The following is a 24,762-nucleotide window of genomic DNA, read 5'->3' as shown; positions in this document are numbered from 1 at the left end:
ATGTTTTTTCTGTTTATTTCCAATAATATAATTTGAATAAATTATTATGAACTGAGAAAATGATGTTTCGCACAATGCTGGGTAAAAAACCCGTTCGTGGAACGCCACACGCCTCAAACCAAGTTTTATTATTTGGTTTAGAAAGGAAATCTCCTGAGTCGGTCAAATCACATACCAAAATAACACGTAGTGCCTAACAACAGCGGCGGTCGAGTATGCCATACCCATTGACGAGTCGGTGAATAGAGTGCGGTATCTAGGGACAGACGTGGCCCGCTATACCGGCTTTATCTGTGACGTATATCACCTATTCTTGTTTGCGACATAAGCACACAATGTATAGACAATTCACCGTTGCGTGTGTGTATAGACGCTTGCAAGGATTTTCCGCCGGTATTACTATGCAGGTTAACATTGGCGTATCCCCTGGTGATTGAGATATCGAATAGCGCTGTAATTCAGCTGGGTCGGTTGCGTGATTGCTTTGAGCTCTGTGCAAACGTGAATATCAACACACACACGTACACAACACACACGGAGGTCGATCGAGTTTACAAATACAAACGCATGCGCAGTCAGGCCATACAAATCGTAAATTTTCAAGTGGATGGCGGTAGTGTGACTCGGTTATGAATCAATTCAAGGCGTATCGGGAATTTTTATGCTTCTACTACACGTCTAACGTGAAGTTTGGTTATATGTGTGGCTGACTGTGAGAGGCGTACGTTCGGCACCATGTCAATGCCGCACAGGGCGCCCCGACAACAGTGTTACCTATGTGACTTGCCTAGAATGCCTTGGGCGATGGTCCATGATTTTACCGAACCTGTGTGTCGTGGTTGTGTCAATTATGAAGGAGCGGATCGTATTGAAATGGTCCTTGATGCTGCACGACAAATGAAAAGATCTCATGGATTTCATGAATCGAGACCATCATTAAAATCACATCAACCTCATGGAAATTTATCATCTAACAGAAATACATCGGAACATGGACCTATGGAACCTCCGAGACCACTTCCGGGCCAAATTGAAAGGTATGAAAATAGGAATAGAAACATTATTGGTGATTACAGTGCTTCTCCTCAGAGACTAACAAATGGAATTCCACCCTCGGGTCCAAATGGGGTTCATGGGAGGGGTGAGGACTCTGGGGCAGACCATCATAGGACCCCAACTATCCCTGTTACGTCACGAACTGTGTTCCCAATGCATCATCCCCTGATTCACAGTACAGCCGGTATCGGTATCCTACCCCCAGGGCGTCATGGGTACGGTTCAGGTCCCGGGCCAAATCTTCCCGTTCCACCAAACATCCTACATAACGGTAAACACGAAGGAGAGGACGGTGATTCACATAACTCGCATCATAATGAGGAAAATCCATTCAAGTTTAGTTCTCCAGAGGAAATGGCCAAAAGGCCACAAATTGTACGAGAAACTGTGTCAATGTTGTCATCATCGGTACCATTTGAAATCAGATTTAAGAAGGATCATAATGTGTTTGGACGCGTGTTTGCTTTCGATGCCGTATCAAAGAATGGGATAGACTTTGAACTGAAGGTGTTCATGGAATATCCATTAGGCTCAGGGAACATTTACAATAGTGCATCAAGTGTTGCTAAACAAATGCATCATGACAGTGGTAAAGATGTTGGCAAAGGTCTGTCATCAGGGTACAAATACCTTGAATATGAAATGAAGCATGGTCTTGGTGACTGGAAGATACTCAGTGAACTTTTGTCAGAGACTGTGAGGTTCTTCAAGGAGCCTGTAAAACAGGATTTACTTCCGGCACCTTACGTTCACCACAATATACCGCCTTTGCCTTCACCGTCCACTTGCTTCCGGCAAGCGACACCTGGTGGACACCCGCGCGGACCAGTGGGACAAAATTCCGTAGATGGACAGGGAAAGAAACGGAAAACATCGCCAGAGCCCGATAGTGATTTTGGGGAACATCGGAAACGCCAACAGTGGATACAAAATCAAACGGAAGCCCTTAAGCTGACAATCACTTCTGCAGGCTACGGGTCGGCCAGCTCTACGTCAGTATCGCCTTTGAGTAACCATACTCCAACACCGCCAGATGGCGCAAATGGGCCCGTTCATACGGGACCATCACCAATGGCGGCATTGATGAATGTAACTGATAATTTAGCTTCCGGTTCCGGTTCCCCGATTCGCAGTGGAAATGATGGAAACAGGTCTTCGCGACACAACAGCCATTCCCCTACAAGTACACAACAGCAAACATTACGTGGAGTGAGACCTACATCTGGCCAAACGGGGGAGGGCACGTCAACAATGCCCGAATCAACAGTGCCCTCAGAATCTCTCAAATGTACTCTCTGTCACGAACGTCTGGAGGATACCCACTTTGTGCAATGTCCGTCTATAGGAGATCACAAATTCTGTTTCCCTTGCTCCAGGGATAGCATCAAGCGCCAGGGGGCAGGAGCGGAGGTGTACTGTCCAAGCGGTAAAAAGTGTCCTCTCGTTGGTTCAAATGTTCCGTGGGCTTTTATGCAAGGCGAAATAGCAACTATTCTTGGCGATGACTACAAGGATATGAAGATCAAGAAGGAACGTGATACATGAACGATTTTTACTAACAAAATATTTGGTTTCATTTTCCATTGATGTGTGTAAATGAATCAAATTGGCGTGCAGGAATGTGATGGAATCCAAGTTTGGTTTGCATCTTGAAAACCACATTTAGAGAAATGGAACAAAGTTTTGTGCAATGCTGAAGTTTTTATGCAGAAATGTTAGCCCAAAGTTAAGGCATTATGATACCAACTAGTGTGGACACTGCCCCGAGCAATCTGTCGGGCCGCTGACGTAGATATTGTGTGATGTTTTATACCTTTTGAATTGAGGTTTAGGCGCGGCACGTTCGAGTGAATGTTGATCGTGATTTGTGACAGAGAGAAGTGCTATCTGTTGGTTATTTACGACTGGGGTCCTGGCCCATTGACAGTGTCGTTATAACAGAAAAGTGACAAATATGTCACGGGATAGCTCCTATGCGTGCCACAGTAACAGTTAACGTGAACAGGACATGAAATAGTGTTTTCGGAGGCAATTTAAAATTGTCCGTGATGGCTTTAAGTAGTATTTGGCATTTGTTTTAAAAATCAAAGGATTGTATTTAAATATCATTTTTGTCGTTTTTGATTGAAGAAAATCATCTTTTCTTTATCTGATGTTGTAGGTAGTTTTCACTGACTGGTATGCATACTGTGGTACGTAGCTATTCAATGTAGTATTTCAGTAGAACTGTTCATTGTTGTTCACATAGCTGGTATATTGACGAAGTGCTCCAGTTGTACTCATACCTTTTTACCTTTCGTAAAAGGTTTCATAAATTGCTTAATGTGCATTGAAATTAATGTATTGAAGTTTATTGCATAAATACATGCATCAGTTTTTATTTTGTAATTTCACAGTGATTAGTAAATTGGTCTGTATTGAAAATGATTCTGTATTATCCTAAATGGTAGCTTGTTTTAACAATGCTTTATTGTGGTCTAACTAAGCAAATTGATACTGAAGATTTGTCTTGTTCTGAATAGATAATTTTATTGTAAGCATTTTGGACGCGGAGTTTTGATACACCATGTGTTGACGATGGAGATACATTCACAAGCATTGTTTGCCAGTATAGAAACATCGCGATATGTGTAGTATATTTTAGAATGAAAATCTTAAATACGGTGGTAAATAATGCAGTCCTTTGAATCAATTTCATTCGGAATTAGAGTGGTTTCAGGAGAAAGCTAATTTACGGGGATGATATAAAGCTAACGAATACCAATCGATTGAAGGGTATCAGAGTTGTTTGCAGCGTTCGATTTGTAAAACTATCGGAGACAATTAGTGTAGACGTTCGTTTGATTTTCACGGGCAATATATCAAACAATGATCATCCAAAAACGAATTTTAAGGTATATTTTTCGGAAACAATCATTAGTTGCGACACAATTTATACGAAAATGCTGTTGACAATGCTAGATGTTTACAATAGTTATTTTTACCTTAAAAAGCTTTATTTACGTGAAATTGTGGATATCTAGTGGTACAAAATTCCACTTTTCCTTATAGGGAAATCCCCGTTATGTGTAATGGGTTTTTTCTCTCGTTTTCTAAGTGTGTTGGTTTTTTTTTTTAAATCAACATAGTTTATTCTGTGTAACTTCAGCCTAGTAAAATCTAACAGGCGAACATGGTTCCATCTGTCATCGCTTTAGATTAACTTGCTTTGTAATAACAGGTAAAATACGTAGGAGATATACCATCTGATTTCTCCCTAAGGTTCTAAGATATACCATCTGAGTTCTCCCTTAGGCTCGGAGATATACCATCTGAGTTCTCCCTTAGACTAGGAGATATACCGTCAGATTTCTCCCTTAGACTAGGAGAGATACCATCTGATTTCTCCCTTAGACTAGGAGATATACCATCTGATTTCTCCCTTAGACTAGGAGATATACCGTCAGATTTCTCCCGTAGGCTCGGAGATATACCATCTGAGTTCTCCCTTAGACTAGGAGATATACCATCTGATTTCTCCCTTAGACTCGGAGATATACCATCTGATTTCTCCCTTAGACTAGGAGATATACCGTCAGATTTCTCCCTTAGGCTCGGAGATATACCATCTGATTTCTCCCTTAGACTAGGAGATATACTAACAGGTTTCTCCCTTAGGCTCGGAGATATACCGTCAGATTTCTCCCTTAGACTAGGTGATATACCATCTGATTTCTCCCTTAGACTAGGAGATATACCATCAGATTTCTCCCTTAGACTAGGAGATATACCATCAGATTTCTCCCTTAGACTAGGAGATATACCATCTGATTTCTCCCTTAGACTAGGTGATATACCATCAGATTTCTCCCTTAGACTAGGAGATATACCATCAGATTTCTCCCTTAGACTAGGAGATATACCATCTGATTTCTCCCTTAGACTAGGAGATATACTAACAGGTTTCTCCCTTAGGCTCGGAGATATACCATCAGATTTCTCCCTTAGACTAGGTGATATACCATCAGATTTCTCCCTTAGACTAGGAGATATACCGTCAGATTTCTCCCTTAGACTAGGAGATATACCGTCAGATTTCTCACTTAGGCTAGGAGATATACCATCTGATTTCTCCCTTAGACTAGGAGATATACCGTCAGATTTCTCCCTTAGACTAGGAGATATACCATCAGATTTCTCCCTTAGGCTCGGAGATATACCATCTGATTTCTCCCTTAGACTAGGAGATATACCATCTGAGTTCTCCCTTAGACTAGGAGATATACCATCAGATTTCTCCCTTAGACTAGGAGATATACCATCTGATTTCTCCCTTAGACTAGGAGATATACCATCAGATTTCTCCCTTAGACTAGGAGATATACCATCAGATTTCTCCCTTAGGCTAGGAGATATACCATCTGATTTCTCCCTTAGGCTCGGAGATATACCATCTGATTTCTCCCTTAGACTAGGAGATATACCATCAGATTTCTCCCTTAGGCTCGGAGATATACCATCAGATTTCTCCCGTAGGCTCGGAGATATACCATCTGAGTTCTCCCTTAGACTAGGAGATATACCAACAGGTTTCTCCCTTAGGCTCGGAGATATACCATCTGATTTCTCCCTTAGACTAGGAGATATACCAACAGGTTTCTCCCTTAGACTAGGTGATATACCATCTGATTTCTCCCTTAGGCTAGGAGATATACCAACAGGTTTCTCCCTTGAGAACGAAAACCAATTAAAAGATTTTCCCCAATAGGTATTAATCAAGAAGATTATTGTTTTTATTTAGAATTAACACTTGTTATCGTTCTAACATTTTGTTGTTGTTTACAAATCACAGATCATTAAAATACTTGCTAATATTCATGAAACCTAATCTAGCATGTTTACAGAGCCCATACAAAACTGTTTTGTTTTAGGTGATATTGTATGTAGTGACGTGAAGAATTTATTGAGCAGGCCATCATACCTATTAGCAGCATGAACTCGGCATATTTAATTTTCGGATAAATCAATATGCGAAAGAAGTAGGTCAAACCTATAAACATATTCAATACACATTCAAAGAAAGGCATAGAGACACGTTTGTTCAGGGGTCAAGTTCACCTAGTTTGAGTTTTTGTATTGGCGGGGTTCCATAAATATCGATTTATAAAAAAGACATCTTAGTTGGTGGATAGAAGCGATAGACGACATTGTGACGGAAAACATGCCTGGGCAGCCCTGGCGTGTCTATTTGGTTGACCCGTTAGGATATTGTTGTGTTCTGTGAATTGGCTCAGCCATGCGTAGTCAGTATAAATGCCTGACACACTGCGTATTCATTTATAAAATGGTCTTTGACTTGCACATGTCCCGTTATTTGGTATTGTTCTGAAGCAGTTTATGTACAGACCTAGCTGATTGAGCTGTATGTTTATTTGTAAAGTTAAGTCTGACTGTCTATTTGTGATTGCCTTTTAGACGTACAATCGTCTGTACCAAAATGTGCTACTGGTTTTTGTTCAAGGGACGTGTGTAAGTCTGGTGTTTTGTAAATAGTCGTGGGCTGTTTGTGATATATTTTGTCAGACCACACGACTCCTGTTACATATATAAGCATATATATACAAGTATGTATATCTTTTAAGTATATTAAATATCTATCATGATTGTAAAATGTCCATTTCGCAAGGCACGGGTAGGTATCGTCCATGTATGTGTGATTTTGTCAAGGGAACAAAACACAGTGGATGACCCTTAGGGTGGTTGGATCCTACTTCTCATGCATTGTGTCTCTTCCCATTGACTTGGTATTGATAAAATGGATCTTTTGGCAAAGTATAATCATGAGTTAATTACTTTGTGTTGGAGTTGACCGATACCAGCCCGTGTCCGGTACATGGAGCATCAAACTTAAGTGCTAACATCTAGTACTAACTACATATTAAAGTGTGGTCGTCATTTATTGTCATTTTATATTAAATTTGTTTACAAAAATGTTTGTATTGGGGAAAACTGTTTATTGTTATGAGAATACAACATACTAAGCGAAAACAAACATCCAAAGTGTTGTCATTTGTTGTAGAAATTGCAGTACATGTACTTACTTACTCAACTGTGCTCGAATCATCATCAATTAGAGAACTATTCGAGTTATCAGAATGTTGTCCCAAGAGGAAATGGGTACGTAAAATATCGAAATGTTGTCATTTATTCAATGTCGAACTATAATTCGTCCTCGGATCATTGTTGTACAATTTTGATAAATTCCTCAGTCGACCAGTCGTTGGGGATTATTCTTAAACTCATTCGTCAGTCGATCAATATGTGGGAGTGACAGATATACGTCACGTCATGTGAAGAAAGAAATCACATACAGATTATGTCACGTGACGAAAGAAATTACAAAAAAATATAGATTACGTCATGTGACGAAAGAAATTGGTGATCACAGATAACACGGTACTATCTAAACATTTGACTGCCATCTGTTCTCATATATTAAGGGATCAAAGCACAATGTTCATGTCAATAGGAATGCATATTAGTTACATATGAATAAGCATTAACATATACGATGAGTATATATGTATGTAAGCGACTAGATTTTAGACATGGAACTATTACAAATCTACATCCGTTCAGATGTACAAATCTAAGTGTCCCCTCATTGATCTGACAGTTAGATATTTGTGGCGTCAGTACGAACATGAAATCTATTTCTGCAATGTTAACGCAACATTTATGAAATAGAAATGACAAGTTAACGGTTGAGTAAATTTGAATACAGAACTACTTTCGGATGGCCTTCGTAGTCAATATTTTTATCACTCATAATAATATTGCCAATTGAAAGTAGGTCAGCGCTTAAATGAATGTCAACTGGACATGGCATGTTCCATTTCAAGTTGGCATTCATATATGTCATTAACGCTAGCTGTTTCACGAGAGAGAAAAATTTGGAGTCATTACTTGTAGCCTTCTATACTACTTTTAGACATAGGGCATACTTTACAATGTAGTAATTATTTGTTTATTACGAACTCAAATTCTGTGGATTTCATTAGCTTTTAGTCCAATCGTTGAATCTCTTGAATTGTCATTTTCTCAAAGCTATTAATTATCTGCAGTTGCCTTCAAATTTACCATTTCACAATAACATTATTATTGTCATTTTGCTAAAAGGAACACGAATGCAAGTAAGACTTTTATATCATTTAATTTTGTATTGCTTTCCTGTGTATGGCCCGAGTAGGAAGGAATGTAAGAGTGGTAACTAGGTAAGTGTGAAAAGTAACTCGTGTCATTGGAATACGAAGTACTTTTAGTTTTAAGTACCAGGATTCCTCGTTTTCAGACTTTTTTTTGGATCAAAGAGCGTAGACAGCACACATTGGGAAGACTGCTGGTAGGCGGGCTAGCCTGGCAGCGTAAAATTGTGGTGTCGTTTATAGATCAGAGTCGTGACGTCATGGCCCTACATCTTGTCTATAAATGCTTTGAAAACACGTTATCGGCCTTCAACCCCTGTATTGTACAGCAGTATTACACACATGCAAGCATAGATTATCTATACACATAGATTTTTAGTTTCCAGTAATATTGGCAGTGTTCCATGCGTTCTCACTGAACCTCTGTACAAAAATATAAGCCTGCTTATAAACGCAACATATGGCCTGACTGTATGGTGCGGCACACTTTTGGCTCGCCGTGCATCATTTATAGTACACCCATGTCGATACGTAGTGACAGAAATTTCCAGCCAACTTTTCCCGCTACTATACATTTTGTCAATGAAATACTCGACGCGCTTCGCTTCAATCTAGGTGAAGTGACAACAGGATGACAAGGCCTGAAGGCATGTCTGGAAAATGACGTCACCGGAACTAGGGCATCCAACCATACTCGTGCGGAGACTGTTCTGGCGGAATCGCTTGTTTGTTTAACGCGTGCCTAGATTTTTAATACTGGTATATAATCTATTGGCACTAAAACACGCCTCTGTGTATGTTGCAGAGAGCATTAAATAATCGTGACGTAAACGTCTATTCTTGGACAGGTATGTTGTAAAGCGAATAATACACATAGACTAGAGAGTGAAAACATCGTCTGCTCAGGACTGTTCGATCGCATACATCGTTAGTATTTGTCGTCAGAGCAAAGCACATACACAACCTAATGTAAACTATCAGAGGTTATTATTTTTCCTGAATACATCAATAAATCTTTTGTTATCTCGCACCATGTCAATTCAAGAGACCATCTTCTGAATTTCATAAAGACAGGGTCAGATGGAGCTAAGTGTTCAAAGACCAAACAGCCTCCCCTGGGTGCGCCATTACAAATTATGACTTGATGAGGCCTTTTACGGCAAATATTACAACTAGTGTTTGCTAAATTTAAACATCATTGTCAGCTATTCGAGGAATGCCTTAGTACGTGTGTTGTGCAAAGATCCTCGGTGTATCTCGTATCAGTTTATTAATTGGCCAATCGATCGGGGCTATCATATCACCAGACAAGCCGTCGAGTTGCAATATGGCAGGGATGGGTGCCTATTAATTTCATGCAAAGATTTACAAAACACTGATAATGTATAATTATTTCGCCGATATAATCAAAGCGATGCTCGCGCGCCAGTGCAGGTACAGACACGCCGCCCGGACTTCCGGTTTGTAACCTGAAACACTAATTGACCGACATTTTACGTGACTAATCTTGTTTGGTGTTCGACGTTGTTCCTTTGAATATTGTTTAAACTGTCTCGTTAATGACAACTTACCTCGTAGGTAAAAATATGGTGCAGTAGACATATGAAGACATGTAAAGATAGCTATAGACAAATATAGCTTCTTGATAATTAATATATCACATGTATTACGCGTTTCTGTGCAGTTGAGTGTAGCTCTAAGTAACTGATTTACATTGTCAGGCTTTAAATAGGTTATGTCAAAATAAACATCGACTATACACTATTGTTATAGAAGGCGTGCGCGAACGTTTGAATGTCACCTGTACTGTTATAAATACGTCATGTGACTAAATATGTAATTAAATTATGTATGCTGTGTCCATTATTAGAACGGGTTTTCACCTGTAAGAGAGCAACACGTCTTTTCATAGGTAGACCATACTAACTACCATCCACACAGTACGTGTCAGAGACGTAGGTCAAAGCTGACAATATTATATTACCGTTTATCTGTATGTCATATCTGCATGTTTATCTAGATGTCGCGTGGAAATTTTATCGCGATAATTACTGTTGGTGACTAAGCAGATGAGCGCAAACAATCCGCAAATCTTAATATATACAGCTGTGCTAAATATAGTACAACTGTGGGTAGATAATCTCCCTATCTTTCGACTGTGATCTTGATCTTTATGCCTGAACTGGGATGTTGGGTTCGTTCCAACGGTCTGTGCTCATTATCTAAATAAAACGTTCATAACGGCGACCTCCTGTGGTGTGTTATGTGTCTCTCTGCCTTGATTACATCACTTCCGCTCTATAAAGACCAAGTGATGAGGACACTGCTACCTCCACTATCTCGCGGCTGTATGTTTGATCCGGAAATTCGGTTGAAAATATTTGGGGAAAACTAAATTTGAACTTTCGGAATAAATTCCTCACATGTTTTAGTTTTTCGGTTAAAAAATGTCACTTTGTCTCCATTATGGCCCTGTGAAACATGTATGCTTTGCTTTTTGAAATATGGATAGCTTTAGCTACCTGTATATAATATTTTCGATGGGGTATCGGTTTCGCATTACTCTTAAGTTTGATGACATTGTTTGCATGTCTCTACTGCATTTGGACGCACGCATGCATGCTAGGCTGCTATGTTAGAGGTGCTTCTGTAAGATTTTCGTTCAAATTACATGAAATGTGAATTGAATGTGTTGTGGTTGGCTGCAGGGAGCATGTTTGTTTAAGCCGTGTCGTGAGTGCTAGCGCTCGCGTGATCGCTGATGCATCGATAGAGACGGCTGGTGCACTGCAGGTATAATTTTATACATAAACATACCGCAAGCACGCGATTTTTAATTCCCTGTCTAGTTCGAATAACGAACAATACATCTATGTGGGCGCTCCGTGTGCTGTATTGACATGTATCCGTGTCTTGGTCTATATTGGCACACCTTGTTGGTATATTGCTATGTGTGTCCTCTCATTAGTATCAAGGTGGTCGGTCGAGCGCAAGATCTGATCAATAACGCCATTGTGATGTAAGGGCCGTGACACGCGCGTGGATAGATTCCTGGCGTCAGGTGGGTCTGGTGGTGGACACACGTGCGACTTGCAGTATACTTACAGGAGTATAAGTCATGCAATCCCACTATCACGGTTTATAATTAACACGGAACACGGTACAAACACAAGTTAATAATATTAAAGCGGAATGTTGGTCACGAGTTCAAACTCCGCCGCACCCTAACTCCGCTGTCAGTTAACAAGGTCTGAATTCAATATATCGGAATACCGGGTATTACAGATATTACGTCAGTCTCAAGGTCGATATCCATACATGCCACAAATATCGTCGTTCTAATCAACACACTCGCATAAATGTTGGCGCTGAAATCCCTGTCGTCAGTTACAATATTCTCACAAATAAACTCTTCCTTACGCTACTTAAGTTTCCTAAAAACCTCCACGGTGATTGGAAATGATTGAAAACACACCTTTTTGTCATCAACTCATACTACAAGTGTATTTCGTTTTTCTCAACGTCGACGGCCAAGCCATTTCGGTTGTCATAAAATTGGCACCCAAAAACATGACAATCACGATGTAGGCGTCTTGATTATTATATTTATCTAAAGGCTTGCTTCCATATATGCGCTAATCACGCCGTGAGCACCTAAAGTACTTCATGGATCATGCGGCTGGCGTCTTATTCTACTCCAATCAAACTATAATTATCCAAAGTACTTTCTTTGTCATAAGATAGGTACAATATTCCCGCCAATCATCTTGTAGGCATCAACAATGCTTCACTGTCGTAAGATTGTCACCTAACTCTGTGATATTCACGTTGTAGGCATCCGAAATATTTCATTGGTCAAATTCCGCGCAAGTCACATTGCGGGCATCCAAAGTACTTCATTGGTCATAAGGCTTTACACCCTATTTGGCGCCAATCACGTGGTGGCTGTCCAAAGTTCGTCATTGGTCATAAGTTCTGCATCTAATTTCTTACGTTAAGCACGCTGTAGAAACAAACTTCTCGATTGATGAAGTCACATTGTAGTTACAGTAACTTTTTATCGGTCATAATGTCCGGACACAAGGCATTCTATGAATTATATACGTATACGGATGAGTAATTACGTCGAATGTACCCAGCTTTAGTAAGGATGGAACAGTATATAGTAATAACTTTGTATGTGCATCTGTGTGTGCGTGCGTGTGTGCATGAATCCAAACGTCGCACATAAACACTTTTGAAATAAAATTATGTGCTCACGATTACGTTGACGTTGTATCATAACAAACAGCACTATGAACTTGGATCTCAAGCTGTAACACGTGCATGGTGTACGTATGACACGGATGTACTGAGTAGAATGCATGACGTCAGAGAACATAACGTCTACTAAATATACTTACAACTGTATCTCTTATGAATGGAAGTCGATGCGCATGTACTATATTTAGTACTCTACCTTGTACACGTGAATTTCACATGTAAACGCACGTGCATTTCCTTCTTTATACCATCTTTGTAATCATACTTCCGTGTGATTTATGGCGATCTATGCATAGCAGTATAATGAGTCTCCATAGTTGATAGCGCGATTTCTAGCATCTTTGCACTTTATCATTATAAGTGTACCCGTAAAGTCTACACTGTGTCCGACTTATTAATGTGCGACTAGGCACTGGCTGCTTGAAAACATTGCTATTTTCATTTATCTCGATATAAACTGTTGGCCGGTTTGCTCAGGGTTGTCCATTCATGAAAAAAGGAAAGACCTTCTGACTGGCCATGAAAAAAGACTTTTAATGTCTGTAGATTTAATTACGAACCAGTTAACCCCCACATTAGAGATGTATTCGGAAATAGTAGAGCGCACGTTCGGCGATCCTGTGTCTAAAAATAGTACAAATGTGTTGTCTGATACGTAAACAGCAACAAAAACATCTAAGATTTAAATAACTTTATGTACATACATCATTGATGTACATATTATACGGGGACATTTTTACATTGGCTATTCAGGACGTTCCTATTCCAAGGTATGTGAATTTTATAAACATTATATTACTTTATTTGTTCAATATAACAAATGGGATTAGTTATTACAACTTAGTAACGCCTTCTCCCAAAAAATACATTGTACGTTTTAGCATATGTACAATTATACACTTTCATATAATTAAGTTGATGTGTATTTGAACATTGTATATATATGATTATAGAAGAAGAGGATAGTTGAACAGAATAGAGATTGGAAGTTGGGATATGTAAAGCCTGGTAAGATGCAAAGAAGAATGAAATGGCAATAAGTACACTATAAAATATTCACAAGTGACCTTCAATTCGATAACCGATTTTAATAAAATTTCACGTTGCCTTCTTTACAATGTAGAATCCAAACAATAATGCATCACATTTTCGTATTTGAGTTGTTGCTGCAACATTTTTTTTTCAAAAAGTTCAAACATTTATATAATATCATGTAATTGAATTGAACAATCGCAATATCCATGGATAGACAAAAATCACGAGCAACATTCAAACATCTGTCAAAAAACCAACGGAGTACTTGGCAGTCATAAAAAGGAGTTTTCAAACATCTACAAAACACTGGTGAGACTCGAATATGTCTCAACAGTCCTGTCGACAAATACCATCAAAGTAAGAATTTCTACCGAGAATATGTCTCAACAGTCCTGTCGACAAATACCATCAAAGTAAGAATTTCCTTCGAGAATATTCAAAGACAAAGACGTACTTACAAATCCATTCCAAATAAAAGTTACCTTGATAGACTAATTGAATTAGGACTACCAAACCTTGGAGTACAGACGATTAAGGTGTGATATGGCGGATGTCTACAAAATCCTGAACAGGAGGTCACAATAAGAGACTAAGACACTAGTAAAACAAACGAAACAACTGGAATTCTCTGCCTAATAGTGTCGTTTTATCGGAGACATTAAGTTTTATGTCCAGGATAAATCAACATACATTGGGAAAAGACGGGCTACTAGCTATGAGTAGAGTATGTCTTATCTACATGGGCTTTATTTGTTCTCCTGAAACATGTTTTTTATGTCTGTTTTGCCGAAATTAACAGGTAGCTTAAGAAATTAAATGTCAAAATCAAAACCTATGGATAGCCATGATACATATTAACAATTGGACAAGTTACATCTGTTAAATTGTGATTTTTAATCTGGATTGATATCACTTGATTTACTATTTACGTGACCCTTAAATATGAAAGCTAGAAGCAGCATTACTGCTAAATATATAGTAAGCCAAGAAGTGGTAGAGTAGTATTATTCCAGACACGTCGGTCTGAGAAAACCACACTTTTTCATGCATGTTAAATATATAAAGAGAGAGAGTAATTATTGTTTGAATCACAATGTGGCTGTTTACTGACAAACACAAAGCATGTAACCTAAGCGCGGGAATGACTCGTTTGAGCAGATGTGACATTATTTTACGATTGTAAACAGAAGAGAAAAAAGTGATCTATTGGGGAGTAGAAACTATGGATCAGTGGTCTCGTTATCCTCAGGTTGCCGGGGTTGTCCTTGGGAATTATGAAGCACGTCTTTGTGGCCGGATTTGCATAATGGCTGAGCTCAGGAGACAGACTTAATATTGATCATCATGGCAACAACACGTCCGGTTCGGCGTGTGTCCGCAGGTATTAAAACTTCATCACTGGATACTAACAGTTGGCCATTTGACTCTGGACGGCGTCGCCATTTTTGCACGTCTTTTTGTAGGTCGGATCTGACACAGAATTAAATATCAGTGTGAAAGGCCATCGTCCTTTACTTCATAGACTGCACACATTGACACCGGATATATCTGGTGTGACCGCCACCACATATAGACTGTACACATTGACACCGGATATATCTGGTGTGACCGCCACCACATATAGACTGTACACATTGACACCGGATATATCTGGTGTGACCGCCACCACATATAGACTGTACACATTGACACCGGGTATATCTGGTGTGACCGCCACCACATATAGACTGTACACATTGACACCGGGTATATCTGGTGTGACCGCCACCACATATAGACTGTACACATTGACACCGGATATATCTGGTGTGACCACCACCACATATAGACTGTACACATTGACACCGGGTATATTTGGTGTGACCGCCACCACATATAGACTGTACACATTGACACCGGATATATCTGGTATGACCGCCACCACATATAGACTGTACACATTGACACCGGGTATATCTGGTGTGACCGCCACCACATATAGACTGTACACATTGACACCGGATATATCTGGTGTGACCGCCACCACAGAGACGGTACACATTGACACCGGATATATCTGGGTGTGACCGCCACCACATATAGACTACACACATTGACACCGGATATATCTGGTGTGATCATCACCACATATAGACTGCACACATTGACACCGGATATATCTGGGTGTGACCGCCACCACATATATAGACTAAATACATTGACACCGGATATATATGGGTGTGACCGCCACCACATATAGACTGATCACATTGACACCGGATATATCTGGGTGTGATTGCGACCACATATAGACTGCACAAATTGACACCGGGTATATCTGGGTGTGACTGCGACCACATATAGACTGCACACATTGACAGCGAGTATATCTGGGTGTGACTGCGACCACATATAGACTGCACACATTGACGGCGGGTATATCTGGATGTGGCCTTCACCATATATAGACTACATACATTGACACCGCATATATCTGGTGTGACCGCCACCACATATAGACTGTACACATTGACACCGGATATATCTGGTGTGATCATCACCACATATAGACTGCACACATTGACACCGGATATATCTGGGTGTGACCGCCACCACATATAGACTAAATACATTGACACCGGATATATATGGGTGTGACCGCCACCACATATAGACTGATCACATTGACACCGGATATATCTGGGTGTGATTGCGACCACATATAGACTGCACAAATTGACACCGGGTATATCTGGGTGTGACTGCGACCACATATAGACTGCACACATTGACAGCGAGTATATCTGGGTGTGACTGCGACCACATATAGACTGCACACATTGACGGCGGGTATATCTGGATGTGGCCTTCACCATATATAGACTACATACATTGACACCGCATATATCTGGTGTGACCGCCACCACATATAGACTGTACACATTGACACCGGATATATCTGGGTGTGACCGCCACCACTTATAGACTGTACACATTGACACCGGGTATATCTGGTGTGACCGCCACCACATAGACTGTACACATTAACACCGGATATATCTGGTGTGACCGCCACCACATATAGACTGTACACATTGACACCGGATATATCTGGTGTGATCATCACCACATATAGACTGTACACATTGACACCGGATATATCTGGGTGTGACCGCCACCACATATAGACTAAATACATTGACACCGGATATATATGGGTGTGACCGCCACCACATATAGACTACATACATTGACACCGGATATATCTGGGTGTGACCGCCACCACATATAGACTGTACACGTTGACACCGAGTATATCTGGTGTGATCATCACCACATATAGACTGTACACATTGACACCGGATATATCTGGGTGTGACCGCCACCACATATAGACTAAATACATTGACACCGGATATATATGGGTGTGACCGCCACCACATATAGACTACATACATTGACACCGGATATATCTGGTTGTGACCGCCACCACATATAGACTGTACACGTTGACACCGAGTATATCTGGGTGTGACCGCCACATATAGACTGCACACATTGACACCGGGTATGTGAGGTTGAGGGTGTGACAATCACATTACAGTGTATTTGCATTCTGTATGTCTACATTTGGCGCTGCACTCTTCCATTATCCTAATTTTAATATGGACTGCAGTAATATGTGATTGTTACGTCACTTATATCAATGTCGTGGAAATGCTTTGCAATGCGCTACTGATAAATCAAACGCATCGAGGATTCGGACTGATTACAATTACGTTAAAATCACGTCATTTTGGCGCTATGTTGGTCATCGTCTGTGTGTCAAATAGCTTGCGAATCAATCACAGAAAGGAATTGGATTTAAAGATGCTATTCTTTCCAATGAACATTCCGTGAAATGGAATGGGTGAAAATAAAGGACTTATTTATGTAAGAAAGACGGTTTAACATAAATATATATTTAAACGCTTTTTAGATTGTATTTATTGTCACTGTAAATGCAATCTGGGTGACATATGAATATTCATGGCGCCCTATTAAAGTTCCAGTGTACAATGCTTGAGTACGAATTATTGCGTGGGCACTCTGTTTGGAATAATTATGAGAATTATCAATATTACACAATGTCATCGCGAAAACAGTGTTCCAGATGTATCATTGAGAGGAAAATTACGTGATGTTTAGACGATAAACCCGCAGCAGTAGGAAAGCGGTCTTGCTCATGGCGCCTAAAATTGTTGATTTTCGTGTTGTACCAACCCGTCCAGTCGCACTCAAACATTCTATAACGCTGTCAATTGTAGGAAACTGACCAACGTTCACATAAGAAAAAATACGGTGGTAGACTCCCGATATATTTTCATATAGTGCCTAGACTTTGTCACTTGATCACGCAACACTTGGTTGACATGATTGCGTAAATTGGCGATGTTCACATCTTACTAAGCTTCTGTCTAATGAGTGTCGGCACTGCTTCTCCCGAAGGAGCCTTTCCGTAGGGGGAAATTGTCTTCTGGCATGCTATATTCACATCTACGTTAAACGCCTCTGACGAATCCGTGAGTACCTGATGCTTGGAATGTGACGATCACCGCAGTCGTCCAGACATTTTGGTATAATGGTCCTGAGAAAATAATATCTAGAACATACGGTTCCTGTTATTATTTACGTACTTCAAGCAAGAAACTGTCATGTCACTTGGTCTGGATATACATGTAGTACCTTTACATAGAATGGGACATTGGGCTTTACTTCATTCGCAGGAGATATAGCTCTGTCGTAATGCTCTGAAACTTCTTGCGTTACAATTTGATCCGCAGATGTAAATCGGCACTAGTAGTGACTCCATTATTCACACTAATTACATCACGAACCTAGATTAGAACAAGTCCCTCATATTTTATCGCTTTGAATCACAATTGTCAAACAAATAAGAACAGTTTAATATGATTTAAGCTATGACGACACAAATAAAAGATATATGTTTACTGAAGAAACTAAGTCAACTATAACACATGCTTAGAACGGTTTTCTTTATTTCATTATTCTTATACACGTATAGAAATGTTGCCAACAGCCTTTATTTTTTATTGGCGATGATGTGATGTTTTGCTTAATTTGGACGAACTCAATAGTACTTAATTAAATATATCAACCAGATGTGCCCGTAGATGCTCGTCTTCAAGGTTGACACAATAACAGACCTATTGTATTAGTAGATTTCCGTAATCTTTACTGCACAGGAGAACGAAGTAATATTAAAACGTCTTAAGACAGATATCATCTGTAACCTTGGGTCTGTCCTTAACAAGGATGCTGGAGACCTATGACATTAACATTTCCAATGATACCGAACGAACCTAACGGTTGCAGGTGCGGTGACCACCCACGCGACGCCCCCGCCACCTGTCACCATTCGTAGAGCTTTGGTAAAGGTTCCCCCTAATGCTAGCGTTTCGGTGGCTTCAGGCTGTCTTCTGTGTTTGCAATAAATATTCTTATTATAGATTTCATTTATATTCTTATTCATAAGGCTTCCTATTGTCTGTGCCTTAGTTTTAATCTAGGTCGATAACATTGTCTATGTCCTCGGTGTTATCTGGGTCATTAGTGATATATATAGATGGTGGGTGTTACCTGGGTCATTAGTGATATATATAGATGATGGGTGTTACCTGGGTCATTAGTGATATCTATAGATGATGGGTGTTACCTGGGTCATTAGTGATATCTATAGATGATGGGTGTTACCTGGGTCATTAGTGATATCTATAGATGATGGGTGTTATCTGGGTCATTAGTGATATATATAGATGGTGGGTGTTATCTGGGTCATTAGTGATATCTATAGATGATGGGTGTTACCTGGGTCATTAGTGATATCTATAGATGATGGGTGTTACCTGGGTCATTAGTGATATATATAGATGGTGGGTGTTATCTGGGTCATTAGTGATATCTATAGATGATGGGTGTTACCTGGGTCATTAGTGATATCTATAGATGATGGGTGTTACCTGGGTCATTAGTGATATCTATAGATGATGGGTGTTACCTGGGTCATTAGTGATATCTATAGATGATGGGTGTTATCTGGGTCATTAGTGATATCTATAGGTGTTGGGTGTTACCTGGGTCATTAGTGATATTTATAGGTGTTGTGTGTTATCTATGTCATTGGTGATATTTATAGGTGTTGTGTGTTATCTATGTCATTGGTGATATTTATAGGTGTTGTGTGTTATCTGGGTCATTGGTGATATTTATAGGTGTTGTGTGTTATCTGGGTCATTAGTGATATGTATAGGTGTTGTGTGTTATCTATGTCATTGGTGATATTTATAGGTGTTGTGTGTTATCTGGGTCATTGGTGATATGTATAGGTGTTGTGTGTTATCTGGGTCATTGGTGATATTTATAGGTGTTGTGTGTTATCTGTGTCATTGGTGATATTTATAGGTGTTGTGTGTTATCTGGGTCATTAGTGATATGTATAGGTGTTGTGTGTTATCTATGTCATTGGTGATATTTATAGGTGTTGTGTGTTATCTGGGTCATTGGTGATATTTATAGGTGTTGTGTGTTATCTGTGTCATTGGTGATATTTATAGGTGTTGTGTGTTATCTGGGTCATTAGTGATATGTATAGGTGTTGTGTGTTATCTATGTCATTGGTGATATTTATAGGTGTTGTGTGTTATCTGGGTCATTGGTGATATTTATAGGTGTTGTGTGTTATCTGGGTCATTGGTGATATTTATAGGTGTTGTGTGTTATCTGTGTCATTGGTGATATTTATAGGTGTTGTGTGTTATCTGTGTCATTGGTGATATTTATAGGTGTTGTGTGTTATCTGTGTCATCGGTGATATTTATAGGTGTTGTGTGTTATCTGTGTCATTGGTGATATTTATAGGTGTTGTGTGTTATCTGTGTCATTGGTGATATTTATAGGTGTTGTGTGTTATGTTGGTCATTGGTGATATTTATAGGTGTTGTGTGTTATCTATATCATTGGTGATATTTATAGGTGTTGTGTGTTATCTATGTCATTGGTGATATTTATAGGTGTTGTGTGTTATCTATATCATTGGTGATATTTATAGGTGTTGTGTGTTATCTATGTCATTGGTGATATTTATAGGTGTTGTGTGTTATCTGGGTCATTGGTGATATTTATAGGTGTTGTGTGTTATCTGTGTCATTGGTGATATTTATAGGTGTTGTGTGTTATCTGTGTCATTGGTGATATTTATAGGTGTTGTGTGTTATCTGTGTCATCGGTGATATTTATAGGTGTTGTGTGTTATCTGTGTCATTGGTGATATTTATAGGTGTTGTGTGTTATCTGTGTCATTGGTGATATTTATAGGTGTTGTGTGTTATGTTGGTCATTGGTGATATTTATAGGTGTTGTGTGTTATCTATATCATTGGTGATATTTATAGGTGTTGTGTGTTATCTGTGTCATCGGTGATATTTATAGGTGTTGTGTGTTATCTGTGTCATTGGTGATATTTATATGTCATAGGTGTTATCTATATCATTAGTGATATTTATAGGTGTTGTGTGTTATCTGGGTCATTGGTGATATTTATAGGTGTTGTGTGTTGTCTGTGCCATTGGTGATATTTATAGGTGTTGTGTGTTATCTGGGTCATTGGTGATATTTATAGGTGTTGTGTGTTATGTTGGTCATTGGTGATATTTATAGGTGTTGTGTGTTATCTGTGTCATTGGTGATATTTATAGGTGTTGTGTGTTATGTTGGTCATTGGTGATATTTATAGGTGTTGTGTGTTATCTGGGTCATTGGTGATATTTATAGGTGTTGTGTGTTATCCAGGTCATTGGTGATATTTATAGGTGTTGTGTGTTATCTATATCATTGGTGATATTTATAGGTGTTGTGTGTTATCTGTGTCATTGGTGATATGTATAGGTGTTGTGTGTTATCTGGGTCATTGGTGATATTTATAGGTGTTGTGTGTTATCTATGTCATTGGTGATATTTATAGGTGTTGTGTGTTATGTGGGTCATCGGTGATATTTATAGGTGTTGTGTGTTATCTGTGTCATTGGTGATATTTATAGGTGTTGTGTGTTATCTGTGCCATTGGTGATATTTATAGGTGTTGTGTGTTATCTGGGTCATTGGTGATATTTATAGGTGTTGTGTGTTATCTGTGTCATCGGTGATATTTATAGGTGTTGTGTGTTATCTGGGTCATTGGTGATATTTATAGGTGTTGTGTGTTATCTGTGTCATTGGTGATATTTATAGGTGTTGTGTGTTATCTGTGCCATTGGTGATATTTATAGGTGTTGTGTGTTATCTGGGTCATTGGTGATATGTATAGGTGTTGTGTGTTATCTGGGTCATTGGTGATATTTATAGGTGTTGTGTGTTATCTGTGTCATCGGTGATATTTATAGGTGTTGTGTGTTATCTATGTCATCGGTGATATTTATAGGTGTTGTGTGTTATCTGGGTCATTGGTGATATTTATAGGTGTTGTGTGTTATCTGTGTCATTGGTGATATTTATAGGTGTTGTGTGTTATCTGTGTCATTGGTGATATTTATAGGTGTTGTGTGTTATCTGGGTCATTGGTGATATTTATAGGTGTTGTGTGTTATCTGTGTCATTGGTGATATTTATAGGTGTTGTGTGTTATCTGGGTCATTGGTGATATTTATAGGTGTTGTGTGTTATCTGTGTCATTGGTGATATTTATAGGTGTTGTGTGTTATCTGGGTCATTGGTGATATTTATAGGTGTTGTGTGTTATCTGTGTCATTGGTGATATTTATAGGTGTTGTGTGTTATGTTGGTCATTGGTGATATTTATAGGTGTTGTGTGTTATCTGTGTCATTGGTGATATTTATAGGTGTTGTGTGTTATGTTGGTCATTGGTGATATTTATAGGTGTTGTGTGTTATCTATATCATTGGTGATATTTATAGGTGTTGTGTGTTATCTGTGTCATTGGTGATATTTATAGGTGTTGTGTGTTATGTTGGTCATTGGTGATATTTATAGGTGTTGTGTGTTATCTGGGTCATTGGTGATATTTATAGGTGTTGTGTGTTATCTGTGTCATTGGTGATATTTATAGGTGTTGTGTGTTATCTGTGTCATTGGTGATATTTATAGGTGTTGTGTGTTATGTTGGTCATTTGTGATATTTATAGGTGTTGTGTGTTATCTATATCATTGGTGATATTTATAGGTGTTGTGTGTTATCTGTGTCATTGGTGATATTTATAGGTGTTGTGTGTTATGTTGGTCATTGGTGATATTTATAGGTGTTGTGTGTTATCTATATCATTGGTGATATTTATAGGTGTTGTGTGTTATCTGTGTCATTGGTGATATTTATAGGTGTTGTGTGTTATCTGTGTCATTGGTGATATTTATAGGTGTTGTGGGTTATCTGTGTCATTGGTGATATTTATAGGTGTTGTGTGTTATCTGTGTCATTGGTGATATTTATAGGTGTTGTGTGTTATCTGGGTCATTGGTGATATTTATAGGTGTTGTGTGTTATCTGGGTCATTGGTGATATGTATAGGTGTTGTGTGTTATCTGTGTCATTGGTGATATTTATAGGTGTTGTGTGTTATGTTGGTCATTGGTGATATTTATAGGTGTTGTGTGTTATCTATATCATTGGTGATATTTATAGGTGTTGTGTGTTATCTGTGTCATCGGTGATATTTATAGGTGTTGTGTGTTATCCAGGTCATCGGTGATATGTATAGGTCATATATGCTATCTGGGTCATTGGTTATATTTTTAGGTCATGGACTTATGGGAGTCATTGTTTATATCTAGATTATCGATGTTATCTGGATTATTGAAATATGTATATAATCGATGTTACAGCCGTTACTCTATCTTTTCCTATAGCGCTGAATCTATCAGAGGTTTAACAAAGACTGAAATGCTGTCTTTATATTTAAGACGCCGGTCGGGTTAGGACATATGTGTGACAATGTATCCGGCACGTGAGTGTGAAGGTCCTTCGTTCCCCCTGTGTGACTTTCAGACCATTTAGTTGTTTTTACTGTCGGCTTTGTCAGTTGGATATGAACAGAGAAAAAAAAACATTATTTTCAATATTTTGTTTTAAAAACAACTTTGTATTCGCATTTTGTTCTTTGTTAACTGGTAAACCAAATCAACTGAGTTGGCAGTGCGCGTGTTTGGTGCATGTTAGAGAAGCATGCTGCTGATTAAAGGAACGTAGATCCGCATAACAATTTCACTAAGCGCCAGTGCACAGAAATAAACTGGAATTAAAATTGATTTAGATCCCGTGCCAATACGCTTGTCTTTTGTCTTATCTTCTATATGATGTCAGGATCTGTAGGGGTCCAAACTCCTCCACGTAAATCACGTGCCTGTCTAATAGTGCAATTGACAGTAAAACAGAAAGTGGGCAATTAATATCGTCGATAAACAAAGTGCGCGTGATCAAACGGGCAACGAAAGCGATAATGGCGGTAAGAGTGTGACGGGCTCGCGGAAACTCTGGTATGTCTGGTTTGGCGGGTGTTTAGTTACGGATTTTCACGTCAAATAACTGATCATTAATATTCCGAGGCTTTTATCAGCTGATTGCTGTCGGATATTGGTCAATACATGGTATAGATAGGACGCGAGTTCGGGACACAAGATCGATGTGCTGATTCGGGCCAGCACAACATTTAATGCGGTGTCACGTTCCTGTGTAGTCCATGTAAATTGTAGGCTGGGTCCCCGACTCTCAGCTCCTCGCGCTGTGTTGACGCGGACGTGCCCCGGATGTGGCAGTGTTCGCATGGACGCACATTCCGGGTAAAGGACAACAATGTCACACGCTAATCTAAGCACGGACGGACACCCGTAGAGAGACGTCATATGCGTGCTCTAAAAGATCGAGTTTCCTGTTTTCCTTCTCGTATGTAGCAATAAACAAAATACAAATGTATTGCTTTTTCTTCAAAGTTATAAGAGGATATTTTGAAATAGGTAATCTTATCCATCCACCATATTGACGAAAACGTTATTGGCTCTTGTATAAATAAAGAACTATTATCGGTTTGATGTGATTCATGCCGAAGAGGTTAGCACTGCTCGGCAACAGGACCATCCCAGACCTCCCCCGGGTGTTAGGTCAATACCAAACATCCAAATAGTTTGAAATAAAGATACATTTTAGGGCTCAAACTTAACCGCTACTTTCCTAGCAACCAG

The 24,762-nt window shown here is 39.2% G+C and overlaps 2 protein-coding genes across 2 annotated transcripts in view; both read left to right on the top strand.

Moving 5' to 3' along the window:
- Positions 1-24,762, top strand: part of LOC117324264 (TALPID3 protein-like) — an 82,219-nt gene that overhangs the window by 23,680 nt on the left and 33,777 nt on the right. The window lies entirely within an intron of this gene.
- Positions 333-7,089, top strand: LOC117324265 (probable E3 ubiquitin-protein ligase IRF2BPL). The gene is made up of 2 exons (XM_033880045.1): positions 333-5,690; positions 5,757-7,089. The coding sequence occupies exon 1, from the start codon at positions 736-738 to the stop codon at positions 2,599-2,601; it is 1,866 nt and encodes a 621-aa protein (XP_033735936.1). The 5' UTR covers positions 333-735; the 3' UTR covers positions 2,602-5,690; positions 5,757-7,089.

This window comes from Pecten maximus, chromosome 3, assembly GCF_902652985.1.
Source record: "Pecten maximus chromosome 3, xPecMax1.1, whole genome shotgun sequence".
NCBI classification, from domain to species: domain Eukaryota; kingdom Metazoa; phylum Mollusca; class Bivalvia; order Pectinida; family Pectinidae; genus Pecten; species Pecten maximus.
Note: the sequence above shows the minus strand (reverse complement) of the source record. Positions and strands in the feature narration are given on the sequence as shown.